The sequence below is a fragment of the Cricetulus griseus genome (genome assembly GCF_003668045.3).
Source record: "Cricetulus griseus strain 17A/GY chromosome 1 unlocalized genomic scaffold, alternate assembly CriGri-PICRH-1.0 chr1_0, whole genome shotgun sequence".
NCBI lineage: Eukaryota > Metazoa > Chordata > Mammalia > Rodentia > Cricetidae > Cricetulus > Cricetulus griseus.
In genome coordinates this window covers 274,106,162-274,120,145 of record NW_023276806.1, presented here as the reverse complement: position 1 = coordinate 274,120,145, position 13,984 = coordinate 274,106,162, and the positions used below count along the sequence as shown (strand labels likewise).

The 13,984-nt window shown below is 45.1% G+C and overlaps 1 protein-coding gene and 1 pseudogene across 1 annotated transcript in view; both read right to left on the bottom strand.

Moving 5' to 3' along the window:
- The window catches only part of LOC100762305 (KH homology domain-containing protein 1-like), a 37,703-nt gene extending 34,539 nt beyond the window's left edge, over nucleotides 1-3,164 (bottom strand). Inside the window, 1 exon segment of the mRNA XM_027392768.1 lies at nucleotides 2,808-3,164. Coding sequence (XP_027248569.1) covers nucleotides 2,808-3,164 — 357 coding nt within the window.
- A 2,948-nt stretch (nucleotides 3,165-6,112) lies between these two features.
- On the bottom strand, nucleotides 6,113-6,672 carry LOC118239542 (annotated as a pseudogene).
- Between the last annotated feature and the right edge of the window lie 7,312 nt (nucleotides 6,673-13,984).

The following is a 13,984-nucleotide window of genomic DNA, read 5'->3' as shown; positions in this document are numbered from 1 at the left end:
TGTACTTCACTGACTTAACTGCTGTGAAATTCAGACACTGAATATTCTACTTCATCTTTTAGTACTGAGTGTACAGATACTGGTTATTTTTGTATTGAATATTGTAAATACTCTTACTTGGTAAATGCAAATGCATTTATATATAGGGTGGTTGAGTCATGACGTGTGTGCTTTGGAAAGGCTCAGCTTTAGCAGTTCTATTGTGATTAATTGTTGTTGGCCCACAGTCACTATGGGGGTCTCTGAGTTGCTTGTCTGCCCATAACAACAGGAGTATCATGTTTTCTAGTCCTGGCTTTATTAGCCCTGGCTTTGCCCACTGGCATCTATTACATGTGGGGTTTCTCCACTGTGCTGTAAGGGTATATAAGGTTGCTCTCTCCCTGGAACAAGGACCAACAGGGCCAGCAGCCAGATATCTCTGCTTTTATCAGACGAAAGACTGGAGATTTAGTTACTCAGACTTAGTCATATTGTGGATGCCACACAAATGACCACTCACCTTTACAGTTCAGGGGAGGGTGGTTGGGGGACACTTCCAAGTCAGAGTCCTTCTCCAGAGTCATTCACTCCAGATAGCAGCAATGTTGCAGGTTCCCTAAGGCAGTTCCTGATGGTCTCATTCAAATCTGCCTGTGCACTGTGTGATACAGTCCCCCAGTGGTCCATTGCTTGGTGTTTGAAGTTCCCACTTTGCTATCCCCACTAAATGCCATTGGAATTGTCCATGCCCAGGAAGAAGAATGTGTCAGTAGCTCTGGAAGGGTGTGTCTGGAGTGGTACCAGGCAACAGTGGTGGTATCTGATGCACCAGGTTCTTTTGAGAGCCTTGGTGAAACTGTGTTTTATCAGCACCAGGCATGTTAGCACACTGGTTAGATGAAGGGGAAGGCTGTGGCAGAGGGTGAGCTTTCTCTCTGATGTTCAACCTGGGCTCTACCTGAGATCTTTCTGCCAGGTCTCAAATGTCTGCCTACTGGATTCTGTCTTGAACTGGCATGATGGTAGAGACTCTGGTGGCTCAACTTTCACTTTCTCCTTGGCTGATTCAGAGTACCTTCTGAATTGTATCTGACAGGAGGAAATAGGGTGTTGTTTCAAGCCTATGTCACTACTATGAGCCACCGGTGTTAATATCTCCTCAAAGGTAGGAATATTTCTCAGCAAAACAGGAACATCATGTGGACCAGACTGGCCAAATCTTTGTAATTTGGATGACATCCAATTTTCACGCATTTTACTATACTTTGTTGCAAGCTGCTCTTCCTAATTGTTTTCCTGAGAGCTAAGGAATAGATGTTCCTTTTATGGCTTGTTCCTGTTTGGGGGGTCGATTTTGCTTTTATCCCTGTCTTCTTCTTTCGCTCTGCTGGTTGTATGGTATAACAAGTTTTGTTTTGTATATCTGAAGGTGTGTTCTGTTGTGCCATGCCTTTCTCCTGACTATGTTTCTGCTGTAAAGTCTTTCCAGCAAGGCTCCTGGTAGACTTTCAGCATTTTCACTCTCAGGAGGTGTGAGATTGAAATTAATGGCAGTTTCCAGCTGGGTTAATTGTGCTGAGCCATCTTCAATTTGACTGTAAGGTGCTTCTTGATCAACCGTCCCGAGATTGTGGATGAGTAATGCATCCCCCCCCCTTTGCTTGGGTCTCTTCAGCAGCCAGGGCTTACAGTCACATGATTATAAAGAAGCCTGCTGGTTCTGAGTGTGGCACCAGACTTAATATTGAGGCGACACACTGCTTTGGAATCATCAGTGGCGATCTGCAAATCCAACTTAGTGTCTGGTCAAAGGTAGTAATATTGCCCAGCAAAACGGGAACATCATGTGTACCACAGTGGCCAAATGTTTGAAAGTTGGATGATATCCAAATGTCATGCATTTTACTGTACTTAGTTGGAAGCTGCTCTTGCTAATCTTTTTCCTGACAGCTAAGGACTAGAGGTTCCTTTTTCGGCATGTCTGTTTCGGGGTCATTAATGCTTGTTTTCCAGGTCTTGTTCTTTGGCTCTACTAGCAGTATACTAGGTTGGTTTAGTATACCTTAAAGTGGTATCTCTTGTGCGATGCCTTTCTCCTGGATAGTCTTTGAAACAAGGCTCCACAGTGGACATTCATCATTCCTACTCTCTGCATTAGTGAGATTCTAATTAATGTGGGATGCAAGCTGTGTCAATTGAGCTGCCACATCTTCTTGAATTTCAGTATAATGTGCCTGTTGAACAAGGGTCAATTTGCCTCCAGCAATGCATTTCCTACTCCCTTCAAGTGTATTGGAGTGTTCATATGAGTTTGCAAGTTCTTGGTTGGTAGCTGAGCTATCCAACAACTTGATCGTTGTGATCTGGCCATTGAAGATCAGTGTCAGAAATCAATTCCCTTGTGAGTTTGTGTCATGGAGGTCTCTTCTCACATAATTAAGGAGGGCCTTACAACGATGAAGCAGACTAGCTGTCATCTAATCTGTCTGACTTAGATGGTGAGGATATCTCAGATGGAGCATCTGAGAGCAGAGTATGGGCTTCGATGGCTACCACTTGTTCGAGTGTCAATCTCATGTCTTTTTTTTTTTTTTTACGGGAGGTAACTTATTTATTAGATGTTTGCCCTCACATCACATCACTGTCTTACGCTTAGAAAGAAGACTTCCCTCAGACATATGGATAGCTAGTGCACCAACTGGAGTCCCTTTAGTATCCTCCGTGCTTTCATCAAACATTGGTGAAAATTCTCCCATGGGAGAGCAGTCTTAAGTGGTCCCGCTCATCCTGGTAGGTCGAGATAGGCCCCAGATATATGACCTCACTCTGAAAGAGGCATCCAAATCCTCTCTTGTCAGAGGCTGGCTTCGAACTCGCTGCAACATCTCTTGGCCTCGGGCCTGGTGGTTAGGTTCCTGGCTTCCCACAGTCCAAATCATATCCATCAACCACTGCTTTGCTCTGAATGGTCCAACTACAGTTACTCGAGTCTGGCCTGATGCCGTAAACCACCCCTCCAGCTGAATGAGGGTGTTGCTATTTTCCTCTATACTTCTGAGGTGCAAGTCTTCTTGGCCAAATATGAGCTCCTCCTGGCTCCCATCTATGTCTACCACAAAGGGGGCCTCAGAGTTTTCAGGCACCGTCCACCAGGCATTCTCGTTGACACCATTCATTTCCATCTTAAGTGCTCCCCCTACTTCAGGACAAGGCAAGTCCAAGCAACTGACTGTAGAAGGAAGCTCCCTGGCTTTTATTATTGATAAAAGACTATGCTGAACTGGAGAGTCTTCTTTAGGTTCCTTACTACATCCCTACTCAGGCATTTGGGGTTGACTAGCAGCACTGTGTGTTAGGATGATCCAAGTTGGTGGAATTTACACCCAATCAGCAGTTCAAGCTCATTTACATTTGAATTGAGGTCTCCCTTGACCTGACCCAGAAGTGGACTTTCTTGGCTGGCATCCACTGCCCCGCCTCCATTCCCGTCATGCTTTTAGTATTCTTCCCTACCTTTTCAAGGGCATGTGTGATGCCCAGGCCTTGCCCTCTGGCACCAATTACACCTGAGGTTTCTCCCATATTTCTTAGACCTGGGATTACTCCATTGTGCTGTCAGTGTACAGAAGGCTGCTCTCCCTCTGGAACGAGGTGGGACAGATGCACATAGCACACCAGGCCAGACATCTCTGCTTTTAACTAAATATTCAGGCTTTTGCCTCATACTGGAACTTAGTTCTGGTTGAGGAGATTCCATCGATAGCAGAAAAGAAAGTGGAACCTGAGAGAGAGCCCTCGGAAGGCTAGCCAGCAAGCAAGGTTTATGAGGGTCGATTCGTAAAAGTACAGTAAGGAGGCCTCAACTCCTGAGACTTGGATTGGAAATAGAGAAGTGCTGTCTCAAAAAGTAAATGAAAATTTAAAAAAAAACTAGAACAATAGAAAATGAGAAGTAAAAATCAAATAGGATAATACAAAAAGAAAATACAGAGTCCACATACAGTATGCTACTGTGCTCTCTTGGAATTATTTGCCAAGGAAAGAATAACTGCTAAAATACGCTTGATTTTAAATGCTGCTGAGTTAACTCATAGATTTCAAAATTACTTTGACTTCATCATGTAAGTAGCAGGATCGTTTCCTTGGGAAAAGACTTTCTGCTTTTGTTTCCACAGAAAGTGAAAAGCTGTGGGTTCCTTCCAGACTAGTGATTTCATGAAGCAAGACCCCTCGAAGCAGTTCCCAGGTGATCCAGCATCTAAGGCGGGCCTCGCAGACCAACCTAGCCAAGATTTCTGGGTTTTCTTAGGATCCCCGTGGTATTTCTGCACCCCCTAACAGCAGGAAGTAGTTTGGAGAGAACGACGCCCCCTTTCCCAAATATTGTGTATAAATGTGTTTTCATTGAAATGCACTTGGTTGGTTATAAAGGGTGATGATCAGGAATATTAGCCCGATGATAGAGAAGTGAGTGGCCCTTAAGAATAAAAATGTGTAACTATAAGTTAGAGAAATGAGACCGAAAATTACTAGACAGATGAGTGTATATTTGCTTAGGTACATTTTATTAGCCAGGAGAGGGGAAGTAAAGCAGAAACAAGTAAAGACGATTTTAGAGTTTGAAAGTTTTGAAAGGCTGCTTCCCTCACAGAAGACACCAACGTATGTGTGTGTATCTGAGCTGCTCCGTGGCTGAGGAAACTTAAGCTGAGACTTCCCATAGACACAGCACAGCAGGAAATATCTGGTCCTGAACTGGTTAGCACTTTAATAGAGACCAGTGACCTCTGCTACTGCTTAGCAGATGAAAAAGAATATAGAGGGCACAGAGATTGGGATGAGTGTGAAGCGTTACTCAGTATCTTCACCTCCCTCTTTTTTTTTTTTTTCATTTTTTCTAAGTGTTTTCAAGACTGGATTTCTCTGGCTTTGAGGCTGTCCTGGAACTAGCTCTTGTAGACCAGGTGGGTCTCGTACTCGGGAGATCCACTTGCCTCTTCCTCCCAAGTGCTGGGATTAAAGGTGTGCCCCACCACTGCCCGTCCATCTCCCTCAATTTTAACAGGTAACCCAGAGAGGCAAAAACCTAGTGGTAAAATTCAGCAGAAGCCAAGAGGCTTGAAAGATTTAGTGGAATCACTCTCACAGGAGATAAGAAATTTGCAGGTTTCCTCAGATCAGAGAAAAACCAGAAAGTGCAGAACAATGTGAAATCGAAGCAGAGCAGAATAGAGCCCCAAAACTTTGCATTTCTTGTGAGATGCTCGTCAGGAAGGGCAATTCAAAGATGTAGATCAGCAGTTAGGTTTTAAGATATCAGGGTATATGCGTGTGCACTGTGTTTGATACAGTCCCCGAATGATCCATTACTTGGTGTTTGTAGTCCCCACTTTGCAAATCCAATTGTAATCCCATTGGAATTTGTCACATTCTCTTTCCTGAGGATGGACAAGAGTTACGGAAAGGGTGTGTCAGGAGAGGTACCAGGCAAGGTTGGCGGTATCTGATGCACCAGGCTCTCTTGAGCACCTAGGTGAAACTGTGTTTTTTCAGCACCAGGCATGTGAGCGCACTGGTTAGATGGAGGGGAAGGCTGTGGCAGAGGGTGAGCTTTCTCCCTGATGTTCACCGTGGACTCTCCCTGAGCTCGATCTGCCAGGTCTGCAAATGCCTGCCTGCTGGATTCTGTCTTGAACTGGCATGATGGTAGAGACTCGGGTGGCTCAACTTTCACTTCCTCCTCTGCTGATTCAGAGTACCTTCTGAATTGTATCTGACAGGAGGAAATAGGGTATTGTGTTTCAAGCCTAATATGTCTCTACTATGAGCCACCTGTGTTAATATCTCCTCAAAGGGAGGAATATTTCCCAGCAAAACAGGAACATCATGTGGACCAGACTGACCAAATCTTTGAAGTTTGGATGACATCCAAATGTCATGCATCTTACTGTACTTAGTTGCAAGCTGCTCTTGATTATCCTTTCCTGAGAGCTAAGGACTATAGGTTCCTTTTGCGGCTTGTCTGTTTTAGGGGTCATTTTTGGTTCTTTTCCGTGTCTTGTTCTTTGGCTTTGCTGGTGGTCTACTTGGTTTGCTTTATCTCCCTGAAGGTGGTTTTGTTGTGCCATGTCTATCTGCTGACTGTGTTTCTGTGTATACTGTTTGCATCCTCTTCATCTTCCACTAGCTGGGCCTATTCCTCGTATTCTTCCTCATCCTCATTTCCTGATCATCATGCTCCACGTAGCCTTCCACATCGGAGTCATGGGGCCTCCTTGTTGTCCCTGTCGTGGCCATCCAGGTATGTGACCTGGGGCAGGAGCTTGAACACATTTCCTCGGTAGTCATTCAAATGGTCACCTCACAGTTAAACAGGTCTAGGCACTTGAGATTCTCTAACTTTTTGAGTGGCTCTATTGTGCTGAGGTCTTTTATTTTGAGCCACTTAAATTTAGATGCTTAAGGTTGGAACTTTTTTTCTGCCATACTTCAAGGTCCCCTGAGATTCTGTTATGACTTAGTTCGAGCTGCTTGAGTATGTTGAACTTGGGTAAGTTCGCAATGGAGGTGAGGCCTACGGGGATTGTACTTTAGAATTCCAGTTCTTCAAACTCATCTGTGAGGCCTTTGATTTTTGCCTTGAATTGACTGACAGTTGTCCAGGACCAGTTCTTTCACCTCTGGACTCATGCCCGCAGAGAAACGAATGTGTTTCATACTGAAGCCATCTCCCAACTCCTAAAACAGACATTTTCACCAAGTGGGAGAACTTCCTTTCTAGGAGTCCCTTCTTGAAGAATCTTTTGAAGAACTCAGGTTACTAAACTGAGGAGCTTGGAAATAAATACAGAAGTTTTGCCGCAAATTTTGTCTGTCTGCAATCCTCAGGAGTTGATGAACTCACTCGTATTCTACATCTGTAGGGACTCACATTGGGCTCGGCTCCTTCTCTCGATTTCTCGAGCCTTCTTGCTAGGCATCTCCGACAGCAGCACAGTGATGTAGGGTTCACACCACTGAGAAGGTGTGTCTCCAGTCCTGCAGAACTGAGCTACAAACTCAGGCTCTAGTTCTACCCACGCTATGCCAGATGGCATGTTCTGACACGCCACTCTCAGCAGAGTCTCCTAAGCACCACAGCAGTCTCAGATGCCCACAGGGGACTTGGGTCTCCATCCTGGGATCTGGGAATCCCACAGGACTTGGACTGAGCCAGATGCACCATCTTTATGTCGATCAGAAAGTTTGTGTCTACAGGTAAACAGTGCACATTTTTCATGACGTTTGTCGGTATGTTTGTTAAGGTCTGTGCAAACATTAGGGAAGGATTGGTTTCCTGGTTGTCCTCCTCAGAGGGGTGGGAATGTTCAACCTGGGTTAAATTTGATCAAGGTCTCCCTTGATTTTACTTGATAACTGGGCTCTTTTGGTTGGGATCCACTGCCCCACCTCGATTCCCGTCATGCTTTTAGCATTCTTCCCTACATTTCCAAGGCGATGTGTGATCCAATCCAATCTCTGCCCTTCTTCCCCATGACCACATTAAATGTATGCTGTGGACTCTGCCTTGGAGCCATTTACTCGTTTGTTGCTGTCTTCTCTCTGTAAAGCAAGCAGAGAAAAGTCTCCATTACCTGCTGAAAAGAGACAACTACTTCCTAGCCTCTTTGCTATGTATCCAGACAAGCTTGGATTTGATGGCAAGGCTCCTGAGCAAGTATCAGTACTTGATTACAGGTGAGGGCCACTATGCCCAGCTGGAGCTCAACAACTTAATGGCACTAAAAATGAGGTTGGAGCTAGGACTTCAATAGCATTTGTTAAGTTCTAGACCTGATATCTCCAGTTCTGCTTCACGCCCACCTCAACTCCCCTTGAAACCACACATAGCAGTTCAGTCCTGACTCCCAGGGAGGGAGTCAGAGGCAAGGAAACCTGTGTTGGGTCTATGTGACCGAGAAGTTGTTGTCCCTGTCATGGCCATCCAGGATTGGCCCTAATTTATATATAAATTATATTTATATATAAAAAGGGGGAGATGTTGGACCCCAGCCTCCATTGGGTCTCTGAGTTGCTTGTGAGCCAATAACCACAGGTGCATTCTGATCTCTAGTCTTGGCTTACAGCCCCGGGCTTGCCCACTGGCATCAATTACACCTGGAGCTTCTCCACTGTGCTGTAAGTGTACATAAGGATGCTCTTCCCCTGGACCAATGTCAGAGAAGTGCAAGCACCTCAAGCAGCCCAGCCAGATGTCTCTGCTTTTAACTAAATCTCCAAGCTTTCACCTTCTACTCAGACTTAGTCATGTTGTGGATGCCACACAAATGACCACTCACCTTTACAGTCCAGGGGAGGGTGAGGGGGGAGCACTTCCAAGTCAGAGTCCTTCTCCAGAGTCATTCCCTCCAGGTAGCAGCAATATTGCAGGTTCCCTAGGGCGCTTCCTGATGGGCTCATTCAAATCTGCCTGTGCACTATATGTGATGCCGGCCCCCAGTGGTCCATGGCTATGTGTTTGTAGTTCCCACTTTGCAATCACAACTGTAATCCCATTGGAATTTGTCACATTCTCTTTCCTGAGAATGGATGCGAGCTCTGGAAAGGGTGTGTCAAGAGAGGTACCAGGCAATGTTGGTGGTATCTGATGCATAGGGTTCTTTTGAGCACCTAGGGGAAACTGTGTTTTATCAGCACCAGGCATGTGAGCACACTGGTTAGATGGAGGGGAAGGCTGTGGCAGAGGCTGAGCTTTCTCACTGATGTTCACCCTGGACTCTACTTAAGCTCGATCTCCAGGTCTGCAAATGCCTGCCTGCTGGGTTCTGTCTTGAACTGGCATGATGTTAGAGACTCCTGTGGCTCAACTTTCACTTCCTCCCTGGCTAATTCAGAGTACCTTCTGAATTGTATCTGACTGACAGGAGGAAATAGGGTATTGTTTCAAGCATAATATGTCCCTACTATGATGTACCGGTGTTAATATCTCCTCAAAGGTAGGAATATTTGCCAGCTAAACAGGAACATCATGTGGACAAGACTGGCCAAATCATGAAATTTGGATGACATCCAAATGTCATGCATTTTACTGTACTTAGTTGCAAGCTTCTCTTATCATTTCCTGTGGGGTATGGACTAGAGGTTCCTTTTGTGGCTTTACTGTTTTGGGGGTGGATTTTGATGTTTTTCCAGATCTTGTATACCACCAGCAAAGCCAAAGAACAAGGTTTGGTTAGTATACCTGAAGGTTTCTGTTCTGCTTGCCTTTCTCCTGGATAGTCTTTGAAACAAGGCTCCCCAGTGGACATTCAGCATTCTCACTCTCTGGATTAGTGAGATTCTAATTAATGTGGGATGCAAGCTGGGTCAATTGAGCTGCCACATCTTCTTCAATTTCAGGATAATGTGCATCATGAACAAGGGTCAATTTGCCTCCAGCAATGCAGTTCCTACTCCCTTCAAGTGTATGGGAAAGTTCACATGAGTTTGCAGGTTCTTGTTTGGTAGCTGAGCTATCCAACAACTTGATCGTTGTGATGTGGCCATTGAATACCAGTGTCCGAAGACACTTCCCTTGTGAGTTTGGGTCCTGGAGGTCTTTTCTCACAGAATTCAGGATAGCCTTACAACAATGAAGACTAGCTGTTCTGATCTGTGTCTTCATCCTACTGACTTGGATGGTGAGGAATTCTCAGATGGAGCTTCTGAGAGCTGAGTCAGGGCTTCGAGGGCCCAAAGGTCCGAGGACTGCAGGAAGGGATACTCAAAGGGTTTCTCTCCTGTGTGTGAGCTCTGGTGGATGATAAACTGGAAAGGAAACTCCTCCTGCATTCGTGCCCTCTAACCGAGCCTGGCTTGGGAGATGCTCTAGAGCAGCCACCGCTAGCTGCCCATTTTCATTATGGTCCACACCAGAGGCCCCTGATTCGAAAGTGGGAGGGCGGTCCCCGCTGGACCTGCAGAGACTCTGAGGATCTGTGCTTGCAGCTTCGTCTTCATTTCTAGAATGTGGTAATCCACATTCTAGAAAATGGTAAATCCAATTTTGCATCTTCCCAGGGAGTCCACACACAACGTTTAAAACTTGAGAGTCCAGTCTCAAAAGCCAATTTATTTACTTGATGACCGAGGGAGGTGCTACCCTAAGAATGTGGAGGTCAGAGGACGCCTTTTAGAGTTGGTTCTGTCACCATGAGGGCCCTGCCGGACAGACCATGGCTCAGTCCCTGGCAGGTTCTGAAGCTACAGACTAGCCCAGCAACTGCCGGGGCTGTCTCCAGACAATACCACTCTCATCTTTGCCCCAGTCATCCCATTCATCTGCCTTGGCTTTTCCTTTTATTAAAACCTTCTTGGGAAACTAAAGCCTTACTAGTGGATGGCTCTTCAGTCTCTGACATGTTCCGAAGCGCTGGGCAACACTGGTCTCTTGTTGGGTGGCTCTTCCTTCGGATTTGACAAGTGCTCCTGGGACAACTTCATGTCGTCCCATTCATCCTCCTTCTCAACTCTGGGATCTCGGCAGAGGTATAGCTGTCCTTTCCAATATACTATGGACCAGGAGCTGGGTTTCCTATGATTCTTGAGAATCTTGAGTCTGTGACTTACTGTCACAGACAAGGGTGCTTTGGCCTTCTGTTCATTTGGTTAAGGGCAAGTATATTTCACTGTCTTAACTGCTGTGAAATTCAGACATTGAAAATTCTACTTCATCCAAGTGTAGAGATACTGGTTATTTTTGCATTGAATACTGTAAATACTCTTACTTGGTTAATGCAAAGGCATACACACAGGGTGGTTGAGTCATGTCTGTGTCTTAGAATTCTCAGCTTTAGCAGTTTTAGGAAAGGGTCCTAGCAGCAATTATTGTGATTAATGTTATTGGGCCCCAGCTTGCATGGGGGTCTCTGAATCCCTTGTCACCCAATAACCACAGATGCATCCTGTTTTCTAGTTGTGGATTACAGTCCAGGGCTTGCCCACTGGCATCCATTATACCTGGGGTTTCTCCCCTGCACTGAGTGTGTATAGGACTGCTCTCCCTCTGGAACAAGGTTGGACAGATGCACATGACACAAGCTGCCAGATGCCTCTGCTTTTAACTAAATCTCCAGGCTTTCAGGTGATACTGGGACTAAGTTGTGGTGGGGGAGGTTTGTGTGGTCAGTAAAGAAAGGGGACCCTGAGAGATGGCCCTTGACAGGTGCCCAGCAAGTAAGGATTTTTGAGTGTGGATTGGTAAAGGTCCTGGAAAAGGCAGCAACCCCTGAGAGAGTTGCATTGCAATTGAAAAGCTCTGTGTCAAAAAGATGAAAAGTAAAAAATAGAAAATGAGATGTAAAAATGAATAGAATAATTAAAGGAAAATACAGAGTCCACATACTGTATGATAGTGTGCTGTCTTTGAATTGCTCAATTGCCAAGGAATGAGTAACTGCTAAAGTAACCTTTATTGTAAATTCTGCTGGATTCATTCAGTTCAGGTATTTCAAACCTACTTTGGATAAGGACAGGTTACTTGGGAAAAGAATTTATGCTTTTGTTTCCACAGAAAATGAAAAGCTGTGGATTCCTTGCAGACTAACAGAGTTTGAAGAATCCCTGAAGCAATGCCAGGTATTGAATGGTGAAGAAACCTGGGACAATGCAGTAAGACCAGTATAGTCAAGATTTCTGGGTTTTCTTAGGATCCCCATGGTCTTCTGCGCCCCCTATCAGCAGGAAGCAGTTTGGAAAGAACAACGCCCACATTCCCATATTTTGTTTATGAATGTTTTCATTTAAATGGATGCCACAAGTGGAGGTTCCATTTGACGTAGTCATGACTCTGGAGCCACAATTGTATGTCAGAATTCGCAATCTGCATACTAGGTTTATGCTTCCATATGAATTAAGGTTTTAAAAATAAATTGCTTACTTCATGTTTCTGTGCTGGATCTCTGTGTGTGTGTCTGGATGTATGTGTGCCCATCATGTATGCAGGCACCTGTCCCGGCCCAAACGGTGTCAGAACACCTGGAAGTGGAATTACAGGGTCTGAGGGCTACCATGTGGCTGCTCATAAATTGAACTGAATCCATTGAGCCAGCCCAACATCTTCAGCTCTTGATCCCAGTGTAACTTACATAGATGCTTAATTTTTGTCAATCTGTTGAAAATGGGATTGTCATAAGTAACAGATTCATACACACATATACAGCCAAGGATATAGTCCACTGTGGCACTGAAATTCCCAGGCAAACTTGATATATGGAACAGTGCTTTGTGCATGCTACCCAAAGGCACTACTAGTGACTTCTATCCCCAGCCATCCAAACATCATTCTTCTTATATTCTTAGCTTGTTTTGTTTTGGTTTTGAGGCTTAATCCCATCTCCCTCTTCTGGCTGCTTCCATCATCAGATAAGCAGGCAGTGCACTTAGAAACATCTAAGCAAGATTCTTACAACCATAAAGATGAAAACTGACAAATCTTTAAAAAGACAACAGTTCTCCAACAGGGACTGAGAATGTAGTTGATTTGTGCTCCTGCCCCTGGTATCATTCACAGCAGTGAGATCCATGAATCCTTTCCAAAGCAAAGCTTTTAAGGTTGCACTGTTTTCCATAAAGAACACAAACCATTTTTTTAACAAGTAAAATGGCACCCCCTTACAAGGGATTCTACATATAATATTCAATGAGCTTTCCATGTGCTTTGCCTGGAGCCCAAGTCAAGGGATTGAAAAAACGCAGAAGGCATTGGAGGGATGGCTCCGTGGTGAAAGTGCTCTGATCTTGCAGGACTCCTGTTCCAGTCCCAGATCAACTGCCGTGAAACCAGCTCCAGGAGGAGTCCTGGAGCTCCATGCCTTTGGCACTCAGGTGCACATACCCACACACAGACAACACAGACAAATTAAAAGCAACATGCTCAGTAGTGGTGGTTGTGGTGCACACCTTTCATTCCAGCATTCTGGAGAGAGGAGGCTGATCTGTGTTCAAAGCCAGCCTAGTCTTCAGAGTAAGCTCCTGGATAGCCAGGGTTACAGAGAAACCCTGTTTGGCAGTAGGGTTACAGAGAATCGGCTGTCTAACCAAGTGCCAGTGTGATCCCCATGAACAAACCCTAATTATTCTTCCCTAGCTTGATGGCTCATCAGGCCTCTTGACTGTCAAACCTGGTGGGTCCTCTGGAATTGTGACTGATATGAGTCACCCGTAGAGATCGCAGGGCACCTTTCCATTCCAATATTTAATTCTTAAGTAGACAAAGCAAATCCATTCTTAGTTGGGTATGGAAAGGTGTTTCTAGAGAAAAACAAAAGAGGGCTAAGGAGAAACGAGAGCAGGTCCTGGAAGAAGAGTGAAAATGCCTCTAGCATATTATGATGGGAGGATTGCCTCAAAAGTATAGAAATGGCGCTGGGTGATAGAGGCACATGTCTTAAATCCCAGCACTGGGGAGACTGAAACAGGCAGATTTGTGAGTTCAAGGCCAGCCTGACCTACTGAGTTCCAAAACAGGCTCCAAAGCTACAGAGTATGCCTGTCTGGAAATATTAATTATACATATGCATATATGGAGGAATGAAGTAGCCATCTCCAAACACACATTTGACTTTTGAGTAAGGCATGACAGCTTCATTAGACAAAACAATTCCTGCGCTGTCTCCTCAGCAATCCTGCTGACCTCCCTACTCGGGCAAATTCCTGTAAGCCAAGCATGGGAGTGGAGGCAGGAGGACCATCCCTGAGTTTAAGCTAGCCAAGGCTCCACACATAGTTTCCACTTCTTGAATAGTGATTCGTCTCCCTGTGGGTACCATGTAGCCCACACTCCCCATGAAATTAGTATGAAGAAACTGCCAGTACCACATGAACCAGATAAATGACCTATGCATCCCAATGAATCTAGTGCAGTCAAGATGGCTCACCAGGTACAGCTGCTTGCAGAGCAAGCCTGGTAGTCAAGACAATTCACAAGTAAATGCAGTATAAAGGAAAGAAGAAGGGGAAAAAA